The following is a 26381-nucleotide window of genomic DNA, read 5'->3' on the forward strand; positions in this document are numbered from 1 at the left end:
GCGTTTTGAATTTAAAAAGACCTCCACATTTCGTCAGTAGAAAGCAGTATGCACGTGTAGGACGTTCAGATTAGAATCGGATGTATTAAAGAGGGAAAACATTTGCCGAAGGCACCGTTCCAGGACTCACGGTACTAATTCAACTTCAATAGTAAACATATGGAAACACTATCATATTCAAAATTCAATATTTTAAAATTTGTGGGTGCTGATGATGAGACCTATCTAACCTTGGTGCAAGCTTATGTGTGCAGAACACCATATGAGCCGCGGCATTTTGTTTTTCTACATGTGCATGAAACACGTAATTGATTCTGCACCAAATGAATCATGTGCTACTTTCATTCGTGAGTACTCCTGAGTCAAGCCTGTAAAAATACTAAAATTGCATCAGTAGAAATTTGTCTATATTTTTTTTAAATTACATATAGGATAAGCTCTAAAAAGATATTTTTACTAAATTTTAATTTTCATTATTAACCAATTATGGACCACCATTCAGGTAAATACTCCATTATTTGTTCACCCATTTCTAGACTGGTTCACAGTTCTTCCGTATAATTAGTACCGTGTGTCCTCCAAGCGGGCCCACGATAACAAAAGCGCTTATAAACCACAGCAAAGGCATTTCTCTACGATTTTACCGGTGATTCACTGACTTGCTCTCAAAATGGATTTATGAAAGTCACATGCTATCATCCAGTTCCCGGATTATTTATGATAGCATATATATCTGTATGCATTAGATGTAAATAAAAAGACAGTAAAAGTCCAATAATGTTGCAGTTAACACTGTACTGTACCTTTTGCATTTTATGGTTCGTTTTGGCAATATCGGTGGAGTCGAGCGGTTATTACGGAATCTCAAATTATTATTCCCAGCCAACTGTAAGGTAAGCAAATTTTATTGCATATTTAAAATTTAGAATTGCTCTGTATCTATAATCGCACGTACGTATGTGCAGTTTATCACGTTTGCTTACCGTGTGTTGTAAGATAAATGTTTACTGTCAAGATTCGATATCGTGGTACATCTTTTGCTCTGGCCTAGATGATTTTAATATATGTACACACCTGTTTTAGTCACGGAACAGAAGACAGGAATGTCTCCTATACCTTTTGTGGTTGACATCACTTTTGTTCCTTTTTAAAGGGATGTGTATGATAATCAGATTTGGCCAGCAGGAAACTACTTTCAGAAACTACTCTCTCTCTCTCTCTCTCTCTCTCTCTCTCTCTCTCTCTCATTTGTTTTATAAAGTATTTGATCTATACAAACATTTCACGACAGTGTCAGCCACAAAACGCTCTACATAAGGCGGATATGCGCCTATCTGTGTCTCCAAACCAAATGAAAATGAATGTTAAAATTAAATAAAAGCAAATATTACGATCTTCATTATTACCACAGGGACGAGAAAAAAAACTTTATACTTAAAAAATGTGGACTGAATTTTGTAATTAATTAAAAGTACACAAAATATCCCATTCCCCTTTCATTGGGCTTAAATATTGTAGAAATTGGGTATTTGGATTGTTAATGTTACATAGCGATATGTAGTTGCAAAAATGCTAAGTAAGCATTCCTGGTAGCAGAACTTATTTTAAAGAATATATATATATATATATATATATATATATATATATATATATATATATATATATATATATATATATATATATATATATTGCTTCTTCCACGATAAGGTATTCATTTTGCATTTAATTGTTAGTCCCACTTTCTTTGTTAGCATCATGGGGAAAATTGTTTATTTCCAAACTGTACGCAACCTCTGTGCACATATCAAACTTAACAGTTTATTTGGCCAGTATTTTGGTATAATGACGTCATATGTTCAAAATCTACACACGTATCTTTATGGATAGGTGAACAAATATTTCAGGTATTTTTTGTCACCAACAATTCTCTTGTGTGTTAAAGAATAAAGAGGTTAGAAAAAATGCAAAGTAAAAGAATATAAAATACAAAGCAATCTACAATCGATTGATTAAAAACACCTTGATCCATGCTTGCTGTAGGGAAAGATGATTTAAGCTCCGATAAAAGGACTTTTTTTTTCTGGAGGGAAGTGTTTGGTGTCGATCAAAATCATATAGAGGCTCTCGATCACGCAATGTTGAACAACTTTTGCTCTTTCAGACTTGGTATGCCCGGCATTGTATAAGGAGTCTATTATCAAAGCGAGTAATTCACATTATATGAATTGGTTTGATTGATCATGAATGGGGTTGATTCAGCCAATGATGAGGTGGTACATACATACATACATACATACATACATACATACATACATTCCACATTATAAAATAAACAGTGTAACAAAAAAGAATTAAATATTGTTTTTGCAGAATTAAATGCCATAAGTGTCCATTGTTTCGCAAGTTCATATTATTTTGAAGCATTTAAAAACTGAAGTATAAAAATGCTGGTGAAGATGGAAAGAAAATACATATTGCCAGGACACCCCTTTTTCTAATGTACTATAAAATTCATGTGTTTATTCTCTCCACTTATTTATATAAACACCGTTGACACTAGGCCGCTTTGATAGATAAACACTAGATATACGATGTACCTGATATACCCATGTACTATTGGCGCCAACCGGCGAAACATCATCAACCTGGATCGGCTGTCGCATGATGCGTCGCATAACCAAATAAACCTTGTTCATTTGAAATAATTGTTATAACTACAACATAAACCCTGATTTACCATAGCTTTATTGAGGTCTCAGATGTTCGAAGGTCTGCGAGCAGAATACACGTATAGCTACGGAAAGCATTTTAACGTCTTCTCTCGATCTTAAAGTATGTTTAAATTTGAATACGCATTTATCATGTTTCATTTCTTTTCATCAAGCACAAGGGCATCCTAATTTAATCCAACAAATTAGAAATGAGTTTTGTACGAAGATATTTTAGTCTCACTTGTGGTAATATTTAAAAGGCTATAATGTGTTCGGAACTGTCTACTTCGTATATTATCAATCAAGACACCCATGAATATGTGATGCGAATATGTAAGAACCATTTTAACACGCACCACAAAGGTTTAAACGAAAACAGTAGCAACAACAACAAGAATAACACAAATATGGTACTACTTTGCAGTCATTATCAAGACTCTACATCTTAATCAACTAGCACCTGGACTAAATAAAAGTGCTATTGAACTCTCTGTGAAATATTAGTTGTTTGTTTCTAAGGACCATATATAGCTGATTAAAAATCTAAACACTTGGTTGGCACTTCGTGACCACTTTTGTTTTGAGGTGCCATAAAACAGTACATACAAACACTCGCACATACATACATACATACATACATACATACATACATACTTGGGGCCCCGAGTGGCCGAGTGGTCTAAAGCGCTCTCCGTTACGGGTCACTGCCATCTCACCTCTGTCTGTGTGGGTTCGAGTCTCGGATTCGGCTAATGTGGGTATGTGAGAAAGTTTGCCAGTAGCTTCTCGTGGGTCGGTGGTTCTTTCCGGGGTTTTCCCGGGTTCTTCTTCCACCATTAATACTGGCCGCCATGTATAGCCTATCGTGTGCTGAAAAAAATGGCGTTAAGCCCTACAACAACAACAACTTACTTACTTACAGATCCTATTTCACCTATTATAGTGCAAATATTTTAACTGTCAGCAAAACCCGAAACTTCTTAAATGACAGATTGAAAATCTTATGTACATCTATTTTAAGTCTATCAATGGGCTATTTATGCGACTTCACTTTTATGTAATAGTGCATTTGAGAAAATATAAATAAATAAATAAATAAATAAATAAATAAATAAATAAATAAACTGATGTTATCCTATGGCTACTTGTCAATATTTCTTTCTAAGTACTAAATATGATAAAAACTGTTTCATATTGATGACGTTCGCAGTTTACCCGTCTTTCCCATAATATTTTGTATACGATCTGCTATTAAGTAACTGGAACGAAGGATAGTTAGCCTTGTTAAAAACGGCAACAGGACAGTCACTTTTCTGTCACCGCTAAGACTTTCAGCAGTTTCTTGTGGTTTTTGTTTAAAAATTATTTTTCATATATATCCTAAACCCCTTGATCAGTTCTTCACGTAATTGGCACGAGCAAAGATGAATGTTGAGACATCTCATTCTGCGACATTTTCACTTACTCCTTAACCTTGAAGTCAAAGCTACAGTCATAGGAAATCTGCAATATGGTTCTGGTCAAAGTATTTTCATTTTTTGTTTAAAATTTTCGAAATCATTGGATGAATTGTATCGATACTTGTGAAGAATCATTCTGAAACTAAGACAATTCACTCTACGACATGCTCTCTTTCCCCTTTGACCTAGCAGGTAATAAAGATCTCAAATGTACGTTAAGGTTTGCGTTGGTATTTGTTTTTGTTGTTGATTATATTTGCTAAACCCAAGGATGGATTTTCGTCACAATGTGAATAATTCATTATGAAATTAGGAGAGTTCAGTGAGCGACGCTCACTCGCACCTTTGACCATGGGGTCAATGTCAGATTTATAGCAAGTTTCCTTTAATATTCTCCTTCAGGTTATTTAAAAAAGTGTGATTGTATTTCCTAATTCTCTTGATATATATGGTACATACTTGAGATGATTCAACATGAAGCTGAAACGATTCATTCTGCAACATGCTTGTTAAAACCTAGACTACAAAGTCAAGGTTGCATATTTTACCGTAATGCACCGATTGTGGGCTTGATATAAGCTGCCGTCAAATGGTGCCGATTCGTTGGTATGGTCACATGCTTCTACTTTGTTTACATTTCGAAAAAAAAGCACTTAAAATTGCCTCTAATAACGGTATAATGGCGACAAGCCAGCATATATGCGCCTGTACTATGTATTATTTTTTTTTTCCAAGAATTTTTTTGATTTATATGATTATTATTTCATGGGGTCAAAATTCGGCTGGGTCAACCTTCTGCGTCCGTAACAGTATAACTGGATAAGACTTAGCCATCATAGCAAACCAGACATATAATCCTAGCTAGCAGATAGGCTCATTTTTAGTCGGGATACGCTTTTATTACGTTGAATATTTAGACACCAAAATTTACATTAAAAACGCCGATTTTCTTAAGTTTCCAAAATTGTTGACTGTCCTACTTTTTGGGTCATATTCCATACTAGTAAGTGTCAATAATGCTGCAATTATACCTTTGTTGACCATTCCCGATTTCAGCATATGAGGGTCATCAAGAAATACTAACACACGATCATCTACTGGTCTCTTCTTTCTTTGAAGGCGTCAAGTGCTCTTGACACCTTAGTTCTGAACCCGGTGAATGGCCTTGAAAGTATCAAAGACAGAGATACTATTGTTAATTAAGAAGAAGGCAGTGCACTCATGTCTGTGATTCAATGTGTAAATCACACTTTTTGTGTCCCGATGAATAAATAACCTCCATTCGTTGATGTCAACTTTGAGGACTTCTTCATTTCAAGAGTCAACAGTACCTGTCCATTATTCACCTTTTAGCTTTGAATAACAGAATGTTGTCCAAGTGGAATTTTCTATTCCTAAAGAAGACAGAAACATGTCCGTTATTTGATACAATCTTCTTAACATTTTATCTAGCAACTGTTGATCAGAATGGGCTTCATTATTTCTCAAGACAAGAGTGGCCTGTCATTTATTTGGTGATGTGGTGGTTTTGATGGTGGCAGTGGCGATGTGGTGGGGTGGTCGTATTAGTAGCAGTACTACTACTACTACTATTCGAAGTAATAGCAGTAGACTCAGTGATATATAATTAAAATCTATTTCTAACATAACTAATTTCATTTCCATGTATAATTAAACTGAGAATTGGTGGTGGTAGTAGTAGTAGTACTGGTAGTACATGTAAAATCAGTATAGTTATTAGTAGCTGAATAGTAGTACTAGTAGTAGTTGGAGCAACAACAGTAGAAGTACTATTAGTAGCAGAAGTATTACTAGTAGTAGTAGTAGTAGTAGTAGTAGTAGTAAACGTGTGGTCGAAGCTGACCTTGCTGTCTTTGTGGTATGCTTCCAATTTTGTTTCGTTGTCGTCACAATGATAATAAATTCCCTAACTTTCTTACGCACACTTCGCTTTGTAAGTCATTTCAACTTCGTCGTGACGACAATCATCCATGTCGTTGCTGCCGCCTGTCATGTTTCTAAATAAAGAAGTATTATATGGAGTTGACTAGAGGGACTGGGTCTTACATTTTATCGCTTCGTCTCCTTTCCGACTTGCCACCAACAACTTATTTCTAAAGTCAGGGGCGGGATAAATTTACTTAAATATGCTTACTGATGAATATCTTAATTTTAACTTTAATTTTCCCCCACACAAAGCTCCACACAGTGTTCTTCTACCACACAAAGCCCCACACAGTGTTCTCCCACACAAAGCCCTGCATAGTCTTTTCCCACACAAAGCCCTGCATAGTCTTTTCCCACACAAAGCCCTGCATAGTCTTTTCCCACACAAAGACACATATAGTCTTCTCCCGCACAAAAATCTTACCCAAACAAAACCCAATAAAATCTGATCAAGAAAACAGAAAAAAGAACACGTATACCATCAGGATTTCTTGTTTAATTAATATAGTTTAGCTTATTTGAAATATATAAATGCTGACTTTCTGAAACATGTAAATAACAGAGAGGCCTCCTTTCTTATAAGCTCTGTTGTCAAAGATTTAATGCTTGCAGTTTTGCTTGCTGATTACCCGTGCCATATTGGTTATGTCTGTGTCACACACACACACACACACACACACACACACACACAGATGGTGTACCAATTTCCGAGTCACGCCCACTTTTTCTGAATTTAGATGGTCAAGACCGGTAATAGTTTGCCAGTCATGTACCAGTTTATGGGTTGATTGTCTGTAGGTCATAACGCACTTAAGTGCAATTATTACTAATTTCTGGGTCATTCATGTAGCTAACTTGTCTAGGATTAGTGTTTATATAAGACAAAAGAGGGTTTATCTGAAATTGGTTTTAATTTTGAAACCTAAGTTATTAGTTCGAAACAAAAGACAAAAGTATAACATCGCACATAGACTATTTGTGATGTTACTATACTTCAAATGTGACTCTATCTTTTGCCAAAGTCACTACGCTTTTCACAAACTGCCTGCATGATTGCAAATTTTCTTGTTTTCATTTTAACTTTATAAAAGAAAACTTGTCTGGAACTATTGCGTCATAACGGCGTTCATTATTGTTTGTCATCTGAGTATTGGCGAAATATGCGGCTAACTATTGAACTAAAAGGAACGGAAACATGAAGTGCTTGCATGTGGTCTCGACTAAAGCTATATCTTATCTTATAATTGGTCAAATCTTCTGCACAGATGTAAATCTTTAAATACAATTACAGTAAAGGGTTTGTCCTAATTTTATCAAGTGGCGCATAATTTGGAGGAGACCTCTTGACTTCCGTGATATGCGCATCTCTGGAATGAATGTTATGGTCCATATGTCACCTAATGCCAAGAAAAACGTAGAAAAAAAGACGAACGTTCTCCCTATACTGTGTCATGAAGAAAGCTGAAGAGTTCAGAAATACATTCTAAGCAGCCCAGAAAGACGAATGAATTTCCTATTTCTGCTTTTCCTTACATATTCCTAGATTGTCTGTTTCTCTTTTTTTTTTTAAGTACAAAGTATTATTACGGTTGAATAATGCAAAGACCGGACGGAATCAACTTCGCTACCATACCACATTTAGAAACAATGCTGCCGCATTTACACACAATGTCACTAACTTAACACTCGAAATAGCGCTTAAAAATAGCACGAATACTCGGTCAAATGAGCAAATTGTATTTCAGATGAAAATTAGTACAATCTTCTAATTGCAGAGACAAATACCTCATTACTCTTCACGCAATACACTTTGCCGTCACAAATCCAGAGTTTTTGCTAAAATAAAAGTCACCGCAATACGATACCAATCAAATACCTGTATGATATGTATCATGCGAAACGACATAGCATCATTCCAATCTAATATAGGCTACAAGTATTAGCTTTCCTGTGTCGTAATTTATCTGAACTACCTGGATACATGATTGAAACGCGTTGGTGTATGGGGTAGTTACAGGGTTTAACCCAAAACAATTTCAGGAGAATCCGTATACCTTTTATCGTTAAGTATTTGCTACGTGTGGTCGGGCTGGAAGCATTCGTAATTTGGCAAAGGTTTAATTAAAATACTTTTGGATGGACAGTTATTATGCAGTTCCTGGAAAAGAACAAACTGGTATAGCCTCAATATCAAACAGGGTTAACCCCCTATATTTCACTTAAGCTCCATCTCTAGTGCTGCCATTATGACAGAAAATGCTTCATGCCTAACTGAAAAATGAAGGATGAAAAATGGAAAATTGAAACCCATTCCGTCAGTGAGGGGTGGGGGGAGATAAATATAAGCATGCAACCAGTCTTGCTGCCAGACGGATGCCTCTTTTGGAAAATTAATACTTGTTAAGCATTCGAGGCAGTGCTCTGGACCTCAGAGACATTGACAACGGTGAGATCCGCATAGGAATGCATGTGGGAAAGAAGGCATTAACATTTGATCTGTTCTAAATATTCGAAGAAAATTCATCCTCCTCCCCCATTTTTCTCATGTAACTATTCAACTGTGCGGTGCCAACCGAAACACGAACGCTTACTAAACTACGTAAAATGTCCCTACTTATTTGTTTCTTTTCTTAATAAGATAAATTTATCTGATTATTCTATCCTATAGGTCTAAATACCTAATCTAGTATAACACCCTTTGCCAATTTATCTTCTATTGGAACGAATTAACCTTCAACTGACTTTTAAAATATATGATTGAAATAGAATTGGTTTTGTGGTGTTTAACGCCATTTGTCAGCACAAGATGGGTAGTAAATGGTGAAAGGTTCCTGGCAAGCACGTTGGTTCAATCACATGGACTCGTATCGTTGCTTACAATCGACCTGTCATACATGTACTATATAATAGTTATTGCATAGTAAATGTATGACAGGTCAATTTTAAGCAACGATCCGAACCCCTGTGGGTTCAGCCGAGACTTTAACTCGAGAGGACAGACGTGAAATGTGTGAGTGATCTGTAAAGGAGAGCGCTTTAGACCACTCGTCTCCCAGGGTCCTTAGAAAACTTGTCCCCCAGGGGCTTTAAACCACTCGGCCACCCGGGGATCCTCAATGAGATAAAGATATTTGATTTTTATTTAGAGTTTCACTATGACTAATTGTTTGCCGGAGTCTGATACGACACCATATCTCTGGCACGTTTTAGACAGCTAGATGCAAGATGGAAGCGAAGAATAATTTTATTTCCATAAGTAGTTTTGCTGATAAAACACACGTTTGTAATGGTGTAGCTGTATACTAGATACTTAAATCGTGTAGTCATATTTGTCTTTTGAAAATGTTCTCAGATAGAACGAACGATGATTTATGCTATTTGGAACATGATCTTTGCATTATACTAAAGAAAGACAATTAATATACACACCTTGACAATGTTGATCACTTTGATCTTATTTCTCAAATTTTGTAATAAATTTAAGATATAATTAGTCAAAACTTGAAAACTGGAATACAATTCATGACTTTTAAGTCAGGTTAACACACCTTGCCTGGTATGCACTTAAATGAAATAAAGAATTATATCTAAATTGTAATGACTCTTTTTGTAAATATAAAATTGTAAAATTCATCATTCACATGAAAGAGATTTATTTTGTCTTGAACTGAATTTTTGAAGACACTGTTTCAGATGTAACTAAACCGAATGTTTTGGTCCATTTTACACACACGAGGGTGGTGTAACTCCAGCGTTCTTATTACGTTTTTTTTTTCTTTCTTCTTTCTCGCGGGATCGTGCGCTTTGAACAAGTCACCTCGGTTTATAACTGCACGAATGCACACTGCTCTTTTTTTATTACTAATTTTTACTTAACTTTCCAGAGTATATACTGTTTGGATCGTACATATCTCTTTTGCAGGTGTATAGAAGATGGACGCTTCTGAACTTTTCATTTATTGTCTTTAATTTATGCTGTTTAAAATGTGCTTTATCATTACATTTTGAGGGAAAGCATAAGGACAAAAATACATAAAAGCTTCAGAAAGCAATGAAGAATACCGCTAGGATTGGGTTGGTTTTGTGGGTTTAATGCCATTTATCAGGATTTGACAAGCTATATATAGCGGTCAGTATATTTCGTGGAGGAAGAATCAGAGAGAAGCCTGGGAAGTACGACCAACCCAAGGGAAGCTACTGGTAAGCTTTCTCACATACCCAGGTTGGTCAAGCCGAATGTCAAGCCCATGCGGACACTGGTGAGTTGATGGCGTTTTCTATTAAGGCGAGCGCCTTGGACCATTCGACCAGCCCCATAAGAATGCCGCATAAAAGAGCAGAACTCTAACAACTGGGCAACATGAATTGGATTGTTGCTTTATTTGAGAGATCTATGTACACTACAATAACATTTAGTTTCCGAGACTGCTTGATACGGTGACAGGTAAACGAAAAATTAGCTGTACCTTTCATCAACAGCAGGCAAATACTGATGTTGAAATCTGTATAGCAGATATTGTTAAGGTTTTAAACAAAAACATAAACTACAGGCATATTTTTCAAGACTTACCTCTGTTGATTATACGTGTTAAAATAAATAATTTTTCGTGCAGATTACCTGAAAGATGTTTCATTTAATTCAATCTTTTTGATTATTGACAACATCCTAGTAAAGAGAATTTCCTGGCTGTTTGTAATGCTTGCACATGTGGAATGCTTGCACATGTGGTCGTTGGATACAGGTGACGGTGGGGCCCCGAGTGGCTGAGTGGTCTAAAGTGCTCACCGTTACGGATCACTGACATCTCACCTCTGCGTGCGTTCGAGTCTCAGATTCGGCCAATGTGGGTATGTGAGAAAGCTTGCCAGTAGATTATTTTGGGTCGGTGGTTCTTTCCGGGGTTTTCCTAGATTCTTCCTCCAACATTTTTACTGGCCGCCATGTATAGCCTATCTTGTGCTTAAAAAGGCGTTAAACCCTACAACACGATGTGACCGTTAAGTCAAGAAACTGCTCACTCATGAAGCTATTTATTAAAAAATAAAAAATAAAAATTTCAGAATACAGACCATATATACGTAACGGCACAATTTGTTCACAAACGGTCGCTTGATAAAGTTATTATTAAGCATGAGTAAGGCTTTAAGCGTTATATAAAATTACACGCAAAAATTTCAATAACTGATTAATTTTTATTTTGGTTATATCAAACAAAAACTGCTTTTACCCCCACCCCCAATCTAGAGCATTTGTTAGGTGAAAGGTATGACCTATTTATATAAAAGGAATCAATAAATATTAATACCCATGAATTAAGGATTTACTGTGAAAACACCCGTCCTAACGTTATGCAATTAGTTCAAAGTTGGACAATATTTACATTTATCTCAATCTTGTACCATGGTTTCATCGGTTGATCAATAATCTTAAATTACAACAACAAAAGTTTATTTTACCGTCAAGTGGATCACTTGCACTTGCTCGTCGAACAGATCACTATTGTTGTATGTATTTAACATAATCTCCCTTGTGTTATGTAAACAAAGATGGTGCTGTTGTGATTCATTAGATATATTTGTTGTTGACTTAACTAATACATGTAAATAGTGTATATATATGTGTTGAAAAATCTAGTTGTGTGATAGACGTCGAGCTGAGCTCCCGTTCATCCCATGGAATATTGTATAATGGTGTCCAGTTAAGTTAGGCAATATTGTTTTCAACAAAACATGCTTAACATATTAACATTAAAACTGACCCAAAGTCCTACAAGAAAAATCTATCACTATGCTTTTGACTACTTGGTCGTTGTCGTCAACGTGAATTTTGTAGTAATTATTATCGCCATGATGATTATGATGGTCATCATCATCGTCGTCATCATCATTATCATCATCACCACCATCATCGCTTCCTTAAAGTTTCTTTATCCATCATCATTCACCTCCTCCTTCTCACCAACATGATCATCTTATCCTTCTTGTCTGTTTTTGAATATTTTTATTATTCGATTTCTTTAGCTGTCGCCTTTTCATGAGCAGTTCTTTTCCCTGGGTATTAACGGTGCTGCGGTTCGGTGAAGTAAATAAAATATATTTTACTAATACCGGCGTCATCTTCGGCGTATATGCATCGAAAGGTTGTCACTGACTGATAACCTCACTGCGTGTTTAGGATTATTTCTTCCAGCGTCAGGGGCAACATTTTTGAGTTCTGAGGATGGAGAAAAGTGGGTTACCTTTATACATAATTGCGTATTATTTATACATTCTTGTAATGGTTCTGCACTTAGTTCTGCATTTTATTGCTCCAGTGGCCTAGTGGTTAGAGCGTCCGCCTCGGATGCGGGAGGTCGTGGGTTCGATCCCCGGCCGAGTCATATCAGAGACTTTAAAAATGGTACTAACAGCTGCCTCGCTTGGGGTTCAGCATTAAGAGGTTAGTGTTAGGACTGGTCGGCCTGGTGTCAGGATAACGTGACTAGGTGGAACATCATGCTACATGTCTGCAGCATGATGCCCCAGTGCTAGACATCACTATAAACTGCCACACTGCAGACATCGTAGCGATATGACTGAAAAATTGTTAAAGTTAAGCTAAAATCAAAATCACACACACACACATACACACACACACACACACACAGAGCTCTGCACTTATCACACTGTGTACATAATGTTATATCCGGAATCATACACCATGGTAAGGGGACACATCTTGTGTTTTAAATGTATTTCTCAAGCACTGTTCACGCTAGAAGCATCGAACCTGATGACTGTATGCATCACTATAAGTATAAAAGGAATCATAAACGTTAATACCCATGAATTAAGGATTTACTGTGAAAACACCCGTCCTAACGTTATGCAATTAGTTCAAAGTTGGACAATATGTACATTTGTCTCAATCTTGTACCACGGTTTCATCGGTTGATCAATAATCTTAAATTACAACAACAAAAGTTTATTTTCCCTTCAAGTGGATCACTTGTACTTGCTCGTCAAACAGAGCACTATTGTTGTATGTATTTAACATCATCTCCCTTGTGTTATGTAAACAAAGATGGTGTTATTCTGATTCATTAGATATATTTGTCGTTGACTTAACTAATACATGTAAATAATATATATATATATATATATATATATATATATATATATATATATATATATATATATATATATATATATGTGTGTGTGTGTGTGTGTGTGTGTGTGTGTGTGTGTGTGTTGAAAAATCTAGTTGTGTGATAGACGTCGAGGCGAGCTCCCGTTCATCCCATTGAATATTGTATAATGGTGTCCAGTTAAATTAGGCAATATTTTTTATATTACAAAACATGTTTAACATATTAACTCTCCTGGTCGGTGGTTATTTCCGGGGTTTCCCGGGTTCTTCCTCCACCATTAATACTGGCCAACATGTATAGCCTATTGTGTGCTGAAACAACAATAACATATTAACATTACAACTGACCCAAATCCTAAAAGATAAATCTATCACTATGTTTTTCACGACGTGGTCGTTGTCGTCAACGTAAATGTTGTAATTATTATCGACGTGATGATTATGATGGTCATCATCATCGTCGTCATCATCATTATCATTATCACCACCACCACCATCATCGCTTTCTTAAAGTTTCTTTATCCATCATCATTCACCTCCTCCTTCTCACCAACATGATCATCTTCTCCTTCTTGTCTGTTTTTGAATATTTTTATTATTCGATTTCTTTAGCTGTCGCCTTTTCATGAGCAGTTCTTTTCCCTGGGTATTTCAGGTGCCGCGGTTCATTTATAAGCGTGCCAGATTCGTGGCCAAAAGGGTGATAGCTCGAATCTTTACCATCAGATCTGCCCAGGTCGGTAGACGTGGTACGTCTTTGCTTAAAGCCTTTGCTCCAGTTGCCTCGAGACTGCTTCTGTGCCATAAGATACCAAACTAAATCATTCGTCGCATAAATGTATGGCTGCTGAGAGCTAGGATACGTTGTTAGGACATGTTTCACAATCTGCATGAAATACGTGAAGCTGGCTTCTATTTAAACTTAAAATAATTTTGGCAATAGATATTGAACAAGATGTGCACAGAATACGCTATGTATCTGATACTTTGTCATCCATGGAAAGCTGAACTCTGGAATCATAGAGTGATTCTTTGATGTAGTAAATATCGAGTGACTTGTTCAACGTATATTTCACAACTTTTGCATCGTGTAGACCCGTAACGGCCTTAGTAAACGCGCGGTCCGATTTGGATCATTTTGGCCAGTCCCTCTAGACTTCCACGCGGTTCCCGATTTGGATCATTTTGGCCAGTCCCTCTAGACTTACACGCGGGGCCCTCTATGAGCATGGCCTTTGGATATAAACTTTTAAACAAGTTTTATATGATATTGAACTTCAACTCTTTTCCCATCGCTTTAAAATGACTTTCTCTCTATAGAAAGCACATTTGACATGACGGAGCGAGTTGGCCAAAATACTGTTATTCAACCACCCCAAAGTATTAAATTAAGTCCAATTAGAGACGTATGAATAAATCGGTAGCAATGCTAAAATATAACTAATTTAGTTTATTTTGTTAAAAAAGTAAAACACCGAGACTTGAACATAGACAAATCTAGCGGAGAGCAATAACCTTTAGTAAAGACAGATTGAAGGATTGTGATAAAGAGAAACGAACACGATTTTAAATGACATGCAATAAATAGACAAGATCATGACGTTTGTATACAGGCAGTTGTCGGAACAAACGGGCAGTCGGATTAACTGGATCAGACTGTAGTAGGAATTATGAAGAGAGGAAGAGGTGTCCTTTTAGAAAACCTTTAGTGTTCCCGTCCTTCTTACCCGTTCATCTGTCTCTCCTATTCTCACCATGTGGTGTTATGGGCATGAAATACACAAAGATACAAATGTGTATGTTTATCCTGTCCATCTAACCATGAAACCCATTTTACAAAATGTGCCAATTATCCCATTTACCACCTGGTTCTCTATTCTCCATTGTTTCTTGATTATAATCGCATAAACGATACCCCCGGCCATAATGACGCTTAGATATGAAATATCTACACCTGAATATTGAATTTATGCCAGGGATTCTCCACACGAACGACAGTTTTATGTATATGGTAATACTAACTCGATTTTATCTGTGCAAACAGTGTTTTAAATCCCTTCTATTTACTCTAGCAGTTTAATCCCCCCCCCCCCCACCAACCCCAACACGTCCAATGTGGAAACTCCAATTACTTCAAATGAGGACTAGTCTGAAACACACTCAGTAATGAAACAGATTTATCGTTGTTGTCAGAAAACCAGGTAACGACCCTAAGCCCAAAGACGTTATCTGGTAAGATAATCTTGTTGTGGTTAGCAACTTTTGTCGCCACTTAATTTATCGAAGCAATCAACTTAAACTTGTACCCAATGATCATGCTTGAAGTTGAATGAAGTTTCGAAATTTTTCAAAATTAATTGGCCTCTATGAAGTAAATGAAATATATTTTACTAATACCGGCGTCATCTTCGGCGTCTAAGCATCGAAAGGTTGTCACTGACTGATAACCTCACTGCGTGTTTAGGATTATTTCTTCCAGGGTCAGGGACAACATTTTTGAGTTCTGAGGATGGAGAAAAGTGGGTTACCTTTATACATAATTGCGTATTATTTATACATTTTTGTAATGGTTCTGCACTTAGTTCTGCATTTTTCCACTCCAGTGGCCTAGTGGTTAGAGCGTCCGCCTCGGATGCGGGAGGCCGTGGGTTCGATCCCCGGCCGAGGCATACCAAAGACTTACAAAAATGGTACTAACAACTGTCTCGCTTGGCGCTCAGCATTACGAGGTTAGTGTTAGGACTGGTCGGCCTGGTGTCAGGATAATGTGACAAGGTGGAACATTATGCTACACGTTTGTGGCATGATGCCCCAGTGATAGACATCACTATAAACTGCCACACTGCAGACATCGTAGCGATATGACTGAAAAATTGTAGCGCTAAAATCAAAATCACACAGAGAGAGAGAGAGAGAGAGAGAGAGAGAGCTCTGCATTTATCACACTGTGTACATAATGTTATATCCGGAATCATACACCATGGTAAGGGGACACATCTTGTGTTTTAAATGTATTTCTCAAGCACTGTTCACGCTAGAAGCATCGAACCTGATGACTGTATGCATCACTATAAGTACCACACCATTTCGCCAAAGAGGTCCCTGAAACCCACATTTTACATTTTACAGGCTTAGGTTATATTTCTGCAAATAAGATAGGGACACAGTTTTTTGTATGATGTACACTGTGAATATTAATACCGATCTAAATCTGTTTGCATTATACAATAATGTTCTTCTTTATTATTGAACAATATGTCAGTGTATCCCCTCAAAGTTACTCTCATGAACCTCTGCGCACTTTCTCAGTCTGTTTTTCCAGTTATGAAATGATATTTTGTATTCACTTTTGGCGTGATTATTCATAGACAGGAAAACTGCACTTCCAGCAGCATGATGGCTTTCAGATCGTCTGACATCAACGGTTCTTTGATTACTAGATTCAGCCAAAAGTCATTTGGAGACAACGAAAAATCAGGGCTGTACGGAGGAAGCTTCAAAGTTTCAGTGTCTTTCTCCTTTAGAATGACACGACGACAGATTTATCTGCCTGTGCATTGTCATGGAGTAGATTGATATATCGGGTACCTTTGCACGGACGGGTGGTTGTTCGCATCGAAAAACTAATCAAGTAAACTTCCCTAATAGTCCGTCTATGTCGAGGGATTTGTGGCTTCTGATCGCTTTCGTCTTGCTGAAACCTTATTTGCTTTCGAATCGGGTGTAAAATGGTAAATCCATGTTTCATTACCCGTGACAATCTTATTCAAACGTCGCTGGTCGTTCTGTTCATATGTAGATAATAGCTCTTTTGCGATTTCCCTCTGAATCTATTTTTGATGAGCCATCAACAAACGCCAAACACATATGGCACAAACCTTTCAGAGCTTCAAATGATTCTTCAGTGCAGTATATTCAAAACAGCTGACGAATTAAATGCCCATGATAACATAAATATTTTTTACTGTATATCGAACATCTTCATGAACTGACTTCTTCGCAATAGTCACTTTTCCGTTCACCAATTGATATATGAGCATAATGCATATACCACCATGTTTGTACGAGGGGTAATTGAGAAGTTCTGAATATTCTACTATAATTTTCTTGTTTCTTTGAACCTGTCATAAAATTTAATACTGATCGATAGACAAAATACGTTTCTCTAAAATGATCTTGAATCTGCAACATGTCAACCGCCTGCAGATATATGTCTGTGACGTAACATATGTAAATTAAAGCGACATAAGAATGTTAGAAACGTAGAATTAAATTAAATTCTGGCGCTCTTAGGGTACTCTCTGACTGGTTAATGTTTACGGATGTCATAGTCTCTCGTATTCTAGAACTTGGAGCTGGTTTCATCGTTTTAAAGATGGTCGTGAATCCATGGAAGGTGGCCCATGTTACGTAAGCTCGATGTTACTGCTCCAGATTCAACTTTTATGATTAATGAAATCCTAATGTAGTACAACTTTTGTGTTTGAACGTAAATATTTGGTAAATAAGAACTAACATTTATTCCTGATATAGTTCATTTTAGTTATTATGTGATATAGATTTAAAAAATATAAGACACATTTACGGAAAGTATATTACTTATCTCCCTTACATCGCCATCAGAATTGTGACACCAAAGGGAAACGGGACTCTCGTCAATATGTACAATTTTTGCATACTCCCAAGACTTATTAAAATGTGCGTGTTTGATTGATATGCTTGGCAGGTGCCCCCAACCCAATTCCTATACTGGTGTGATGCAATATTTTAAGGACGCTCCGTACATGGAATCATAGTGGTTTATCTTAAACAACTACTGATCTGGCTATAAGAGCATTCATTTGTTGATCTATTGTCGCTAGAACTCTTTCAGCGCCCCTCGATTTGACATTATTCGTGCCTAAATTGGACTAACTACAACTCGAAATTTTTTAACTAATGCAGATTTTTTTTTATAAATTAAAATTGCAATGCAATATCGCATCTCCCATAACAAATTAAGTAAACTTGCATCGTCATTTCCTTAAAATATTTTAAGATAGCTTGTTTGGTCCTCGGGAATAGTTGATATTAATGCGCTTCTAAACAAGCAAACTTCTGTCTTATAACGAGTGTGATGGATATTTAAAAAGTATATTCTTTACGAAATTAGACTCGACATCCACAAGAAAAAGAAATCGGATCCTTTGACAGGAAGCGACTTGCGCATGTAATATAAAACGTTGCAAAGCGTGGGAAATCAGATGATCACGTAACCTAAGGCAGACGCTGTTTTTTCTTGTATGTGCTTACCACGGAAATAAGAGAATGACATGTTCTTGTACTTGCATAAGGTTTTCAGTGTGAAGAAAATTGGCTAACCTATATATTAGTTAATATTATGGGGCTCATTACATTTGTATTCATTGCCATTTCTACCTACGTATTTCTATGAAATGCAGGCCTTAAGTGGAGTAGAACTGACCGTAACTCAAAATTGACCTAAGAATTATTGAATGAAAACTGTGAGTAATCAGATAACTGTTATAGCGATTATCGCCGTGACATAATTTGGTCAAGTGGCGGGGTTCCCGGTCTGGTTGGCAGAAGAAAAATAGTCATACATCATATCTGATTACAGAATTCGCGTATTTTCTCTATTATTTTACTACTAACAATGGTCGTTAACACATTAACCCCTGGAGCGTTTTGTTATTTTCGCCTGAAAATCAAGTAGGAAACATATTTTGAAAGCTATTTCTGAATAGACTCGAAAACACCAAATCCCCGGTCATCTTTCAATAACATACTGCCTAGTTGTGTTAGAAACATAATTTTTTATTGGCTATTTGACTCGCGCATGAACAGAAGGGTAAAAGTTTGTGTGTGTGTGTGTGTGTGTGCTAAACGGAGCCATTATTTTTGTATGGAGACCACTCTTTTTTCCAAATGCCCATCTTATCCTACTTTTTGCAAAGGTTCATCTGTCTGTTTGCAGTTCATACCGGTTTGCCTTGGATCTGAGACCAAAAAGTCTAAAATCCGGACACAAAATCGGATTCCGACTACCACGGGCGAATTTTGGGTAAAAAAAACGTCGGGTAAAAAATGAGGTTTTTTGATCTGTATTTTGTAGTGCAACTAGATATTCCAGATTATTTGGTATCATTGTAGAGCTACATCTGTCAACCTTTCTACAATACCACCCACTTTAGTGTATCATGCATGACCATGACGCTACAGAGCTCGGCAGTAGGCTACCACCTCCTGCCCCGTTAAGTCGTAGCTAGGGGTTAATGTGTTAACGTGTTATGTCTTGAATTGGCTGGTTCGGAATTCATCTTGGTGCTATAAATAGAATTTGACGTCATTTACCCACAAGATCTTGCGTGTACTGCCATACTGTATTCGGACAAACAGAACAACATTGGAATGTACACAATGTTGATGCTTACGCTGAACAGCTTCATATACTCTGTGAAGTGTGTTGTTCTACTCATATCACTGTGTACAGAATAACATCGTTTTAGGCTCAAAGATGTTCCGTTTTACTGTTTTCCTTTAAGTGTCATCAAAAAAGTTTTATATGTTGTAACATTTATTATTCTCATCTTGACTTGGCTGTCGCCATCTTTCGGGTTAGTCTCGACTGTTTATATCATTTTCGCAGAGAATGGTATTTTTTACTGTCCAACCGCTATATCGTTTATTTATAAGGAATTCCCGGCAAATTCATTCTGCCAGGACTTGCCTCCTTAGAAACTATTCGTATCCCCCGCCCCCGCCAAAAAAGTTACAACAACAACGCGCATATACGAGCAAAGCAATATAGATTACTGTCAATATTTTTGTTTTATTGCAATTGAAGAATAATTACAACCAACAATTTTATTTACTTCCTTTGAAACCGGGAGCCGCGTTGGTTAAGTGGTTATTGTGCAAGACCCAGGAACGAAAGGGTTCAGTTTTAGTTCGGATAGTTTTAAAGGCACTTTGTACACGTTAATGACTATATCATGCGGAGGAAAAGGGAGTTAAGCGCCCAAGGAAACACAGAGGCAGGCGACTAGCCTGGGCGGGTATCGAACCCGCGATTCATGGATTACGAGTCCGACGCCCTACCAGCTGAGTTAGCGTGGCTCATTATTATTGATAGAAATAGAAATAATAACTTGTTGCTCACGTCATAGAACAGGTCTAAAGAAATGTCATTCAGCTTGCTAATGTTATTAGATACACTCTTACTGCAATAGTTTTTAAAGCAATGTATTTCTGTTCACGACGTCTCCAACTCCGTCTATACTCGCGTACAAATTAAATCCAACCGTAAACAACATGGGACCGAAATCTTCCGTCCCATTATGCACCGTCAGATCGGGATCTATGGTGTTCATTAGGGCTAATGAGTAAAACTGCAAACTGCACAGACCCAGATCTTCCGCCGCCGACAGATCTATATCTATGCAGTTTGTTAGAAGTAATTAGTAGAACAAACAGCATAAACCCTCATCGAGAAGGCACAAAGTTTTACAGCAGAACATGATCTTTGCTGTTTGTAGTTTTACTCGACTTATAAAGCAAGTATATACGGCACCCCGATCTGCCTTCGTATTATGTGATGACAGATCGGGATAAGTGTTTTTGGCAGCTGTTAAACGGTATATAAGTGGATGACCAACAAATAACCAAAAGTTATCTCAAGTGAGGTAATCGTTAAAGGCTGTGAATTCATATGAACAATATAAATTGAATTTCACGTTTCATCACACAAAATGACCGCGTTAATCCAGTGGCATCATGATTTCAGGTACAGTCTTGTTCCCATGTACATCTTTTATAGACCATGACTTGACTATTCTCATTATCCACACGATAGCGGCGATATAAGGCATGCTAGGAATTTAATGTCAAAATAGTCTAAAATCACAAAATCCACATGTGGTACAGCCGATGGCTTATATTTTACAAAATGACCATTAGAAACATAATCACCAAAGTCTTGCTGTCCGGGATACAAGCCGCGATACATCGATATATCGATACATCGACACGGTCATTTTCCGTAATACTTCAACAAAAAAATGTTACACACTGTCCAGTGACGTACGTGTTGAAAATAATAAGACAAGAGCTAGATATATCTTGAATTAAGTGTGATTCGGATTTTTAACGTAGCTTTAACCAATTTTTTAGTCTTATCGCTACCATGTCTGCAGTGTGGCAGTTTATAGTTATGTCTAGTACTGGGGCATCATGCCGCAGACACCAGGCCGAACAGTCCTTGTACTAACTTCTTAATGCTGACCGCCAAACGAGGCAGCTGTTAGTACCATTTTTATATCATAGAGTCTTGAATATTAGCTGAAGGTGCGATCACCAGTTATTGTGTACTTTTACGAAAGTGACGTATGTAAGGTCAGGTTGTTTGCACTTGAAACATGCACAGTGGAGAGAATTTTGACATATCTCTATGATACTTTCATGTAATACGGCTGACATTTCCTTGGATATTGTATTTATGGAAACTGCACTTGACCGAAGCACACTGCTAACTAAAATGACTGCTCCATTGTGCTAAAAAAATCACCAGGAATTAGTCCAAAGTAAACTATCATTAGCACCTATTAAAATTGGGAAAATAAATTTTGCCCAACTAGACAATACCAGCTTCTGAAAGTGCAATGGATGAATAACCACATATATAAAATGTGAACGAAGTTATCGGCTCTTCTTTTTACAATTTACCTCTGAAGTCCAGGAAGTGAAAATGGCCAAGTGGAGCTAGCAGCTTTTTGAAAGGTGCAGCAAAACCAAGCTGTATACTCTACCCATATTACACCCATCAATCATACACCAAAATAAAGGTTCTTGGAACAATACCTAAGATATACAAGGTCTTTTTTAAGTAGCCAGTATAACCAGTGAAGACACCTGGGGAAAGTCTTTTTCTTTAAAATTCTAACCCCTATGCAAAATACGAAATTGTAGAGCGCCACTAGAACAAGGGACCGCAAATTATCGAAAGATATACATCAAACATGGCGCTAGATTTGCATTGATAGTGCCTACATAGTTTTGAATTAGCATACACCACATATTCTGATGACGTTTTTTTTTTGTGTGTGTGTGCACATGATAATAACACGAACCGATAGCGGCAAAAAGTTTAGCAATATGATTGCCCTTACATAGTGATAAAATCTACACTTTTATGCATATTGACCTACATCAATGAGGGATCATTTAAAGAAATAAAACTAATTATTTAAAAATGTACCAACGATGGCGTAAAATGGTTATTACTTTACAGTCCATTTGCCATTAAAATGAATGAGACGGACTAGCGTTAAACGTAACCTATTTTTATGACTTACTATTATTATTTTTTTTTATTCTTATTTTTTTTTTGGGGGGATCTGTTTATTTCACAGACAGGTAACGTTTACGTATCTATGATAGAACGGCTCTGTCAGCCGATATTACCATTGGTGGGAGTGGAAAAATCCTGACAAATACCAGCAATTTAAGATTTGTTTATTTTGGAGGCATGCGAAGTAGAACCAATTTTTCTGTTCCATTTGGAGTGTAACTGTTTCCTGTCCATTTCGACTCTCGTTTCTTTCGAGTTTTCTTCATCTCTATCCAATAGAGTTGGCAGTTTTAAGCTGGTTTTCTTCAAAACATGCATAAACCTGTCTTATATTTACTAAAATATGCCTACCTTTTGCTGAATTGTGACACAACATGCTGACCTCTTCTTGAGACGTATGACGTCTGCATTGGAAAATACGTAAATGTGTATCCTAACTAGAAAAGCCAGTAAAATAACTCTTAGATACAGCAAGGCATAAATAGGAAGCATAATGGAACTCTGAATCCCGCACAGAAACCGGTGTTTGTTTGATTTATTGGCAGTGAACAGAGATACTCACCAGGTATAGAATGATGGAGTCTGGCAAATGTGTATTGCCTGACACTCTATCTAGTTCGTGCTTTACATTCAATTTCGTTGCATTTCAGTGTTGATTTAAAAATGCATTCAGCGTCAGCAGTGGTGTATGCATTTTCCATTGCTATGATCTGTTACGAGATGATCTATTCTGAGACCTAATTTGACATATTTATAAGCAGCCAATATAAACTTCATGCAGCAAATTTAATGCCATTCTTAATTTGATTATTTACATTCCGGCCATAGTTATCATCATCGTAGCCATCGTCATCATCATAGTCGTAAAGAAGAACAAGAAATAACTCTAAATTGGGTGGACATAAAAGCAAAATGTCTCAGATATATCAGAAGTGGTCAACTAGATTATCTTTACTCCGATTGTGAATCGTCTACATTTTGCGGAAGATATCCCTCATCAATTCTTCTTTGTAATCTATTACTGCATTTTAGGATACTTTGCCAGGAGTGTTGGACGTGGTAAGTTGTGAAGTCATTAATTTATATTTTTTTCTGTCAAAATGCATATATTTCACAAGGAATAGTAAAACATTCATTTCAAATAGTCAACCTTCTGGTTATCTGAAAACGGCTATTATCAATTCATTGTTACTACTTCAAGTTGCCAGTTGGACTTCAACGACAGCGCTGCGAAGACGCTTGATTAGAACAAAATCCCTAATTCTACTCCTAGGCTTGCTGAAATTCAACCAGTCAGAAACCGCTATATGACTTGCCTGGAATTCAAGCAGTCAGTATCCGCTGTATGGATTGGCTGAAATTCAACCAGACAGAAATCACTGTTTGGATTGGCTGGAATTCAACATGTCAGACTGTATAGATTGGCTGGAATTTGAGCAGTCAGAATCCGCTATATCAATTGGCTGGAATTCAACCAGTCAGAAAACGCTGCATGGATTGGCTGGAATTTGCCAGTCAGAAACTACTGTATGGATTGGCATACAAGCTGCTCTCTCTCTCTCTCTCTCTCTCTCTCTCTCAACGCTGCTGCCACCAGACGTTTATGAGTTCAAAAATCTTGTTGAAGCGGTTGATCTTTTTTGTCTTATTTTCAAAAGGAATTCACAGAGAATAAGCAAAATGTAAATAAATTAAGGATTAAACCAGCAGATCTATAAATGTAATTCTTGATTTTGTTATCATTATATTTATAGGAATGGGGTAAAATTTCAAAATAAAAGTGATGTCACTGACAGCTCAGAACTCATTCGAAGAGGTAGTTCACTGGTATAAACCAATGCTGAAAACGGCTAAAGTGAAGAAAGAAATTTCTGCAAATACTGTCTATACCAAAACTAGCATTACATGGCCAGAAGGTCAAAGTACACAGTTAATAGATTCAACGCCAACAAAATGCATGTTAGCAGCCACCCAAGCAGACAGTGAAGCAGATAAAGCAAATGTGCAGTTTGAGAGTGTAGTAAATATCAGCTCCACCACTTCCATGCTACAACGAAAGAACATGTAAATCCAGAACAAGAAAAGAACAGCAAACCTCTTACCAATATCAGTATGGAAATTACGATTCCCAACTCATCTAATGAATGTCGCTTAAATTTGACACACTTAAAAAGCAGCCAACCGCTATCGTCTTAGATTTCCCCAAAGGATCAGTTTTGGGCGTCTCGATAGTAGTGTTTGCCTTTTTCGTGATAAGCTGTATAACTATCTACAATCCTGCCACAGGATCAAACTCGTTCTTCAATCTGACTATGTGCAACCCATCTCTTTTATTTGACATTTCTTTGAAGTTAGTGTGGACCTGTGGTGTGACCACTTTCCGGTGTATTTAAAAAGTAATATTCCCAAGTCTCAAGTGTTCGGGCAGAGATGGAAATTGAAATAGCCAGATTGAAAATCTTTTCGATCCTTCTCTGATTCAAGTCTGGCAGCTGATCGTTTTGACAATGTAGTTGATCCAGTACTCTATTTACAAAGATACTCCATGCTGTTGCTGGGGATTCAACTGTCCCATACATCAGCCCCCCCCCCCCCCCCCCCCCCCGGCCTGTACTGATACAAAATGACCGTTTAGGTCTGATATTACCTAATCATTAAATTGAGAAATAGGTGCAAAAAAATCTGTCTCAACACATCCGCGTACAATTTTCTCGCGGCTGATCTTGTGTTTCGGTCGGTTCAAATGTCCATTCGGCGACGTGAGCAGATTATTTCCGGATAAAATCGTACGTTTCACGACTTACCAATTCACATGGAATAACACAACCTTACATCCGGTCAAAATTTCGAATTGCATGGGTACATCTGGCTGCTACAACAGAAACCGCAACCAATCAGCTCCCACTTCCGCTCATTGGCTCAACTAAAATATTTGCTATTCCCAAGCGTGTCCATAATTGATGATGCATGCGATGACGACATCAGGGAACGGAAAAGGGTCATTCAACTTTTCAATGCCATTCCAAGAACTGAACAATCTGAATCTAAACAATACCGTATACACCGGTTTAAAGCTCTTCGTACGTTTAGAGATAGAAAGAGGAAAACATGAAGATTTTGTGTTTCTGTGTTGAACTCTCGACTCAATATTACATTAGTATGGAATATGGTACGAACAATCATTGTCAAAAATAAAAGCAGTTATATTAAACATTTAAAGACATCTGATGAAAGGCCGACAACAGTACCGGAAATCACAGATACATTGGCCGAAACTTTCTCAATCATCTCCTCACAAGAGAATTATTATAAAAACTACTAACGCTGAAGATCACAACCAACCTTCCATTTTGAGAGAGTTACAAAACTCTTTCGATTCAGCCCATAACACGTCAAAAAGGAACAGATGATATCCAGTATGAACGTCTTGAAACACTTAACTGACATACCATAAATGCACAAGTAAACATTTGCAATACAAATGAGAAACTAGCGACTTTTCCCAGTCTCGGAGAGAAGCAGATGTTATACTGTACACAAGCCTGGATAAGACCAAGTCGAACCTTTCATACTATAGTCCTATATCATTACGAAAATATGTAAGTGAAACCATGGTACGGATAATACATGATATAATAATCTGGCAGTTCGAAGCCAACAAACTACTTCCAGACATTCAGTGTGGATTCAGACGCCAGAGAAGCACAAACGACAGTCTTGTCAGATGAAATTCATTCTTGAGACTTTTATAATGAAAGAATGTATAGTTGCCTTCTTTCTTACTC

At 37.1% G+C, this 26381-nt stretch overlaps 1 protein-coding gene across 5 annotated transcripts in view; it reads left to right on the top strand.

The window, feature by feature from the left end:
- Window positions 1-564: 564 nt before the first annotated feature.
- LOC149770780 (uncharacterized) overlaps window positions 565-26381 on the top strand; it is a 75540-nt gene continuing 49723 nt past the window's right edge. For 2 of the 5 annotated variants that reach the window (XM_089949132.1, XM_089949133.1), the window contains exon 1: window positions 566-893. In XM_089949132.1, coding sequence (XP_089805258.1) covers window positions 778-893 — 116 coding nt within the window. In that variant the 5' untranslated portion in view covers window positions 566-777. Of the gene's footprint in view, window positions 894-26381 lie in introns of all 5 variants that reach the window. The other 3 variants (XM_089949131.1, XM_089949129.1, XM_089949130.1) reach the window with 3 other exon arrangements.

The sequence above is a fragment of the Sinohyriopsis cumingii genome, unplaced genomic scaffold (assembly GCF_028554795.1).
Source record: "Sinohyriopsis cumingii isolate HCF-2022 unplaced genomic scaffold, ASM2855479v2 utg002371l, whole genome shotgun sequence".
Taxonomy (NCBI): Eukaryota; Metazoa; Mollusca; class Bivalvia; order Unionida; family Unionidae; genus Sinohyriopsis; species Sinohyriopsis cumingii.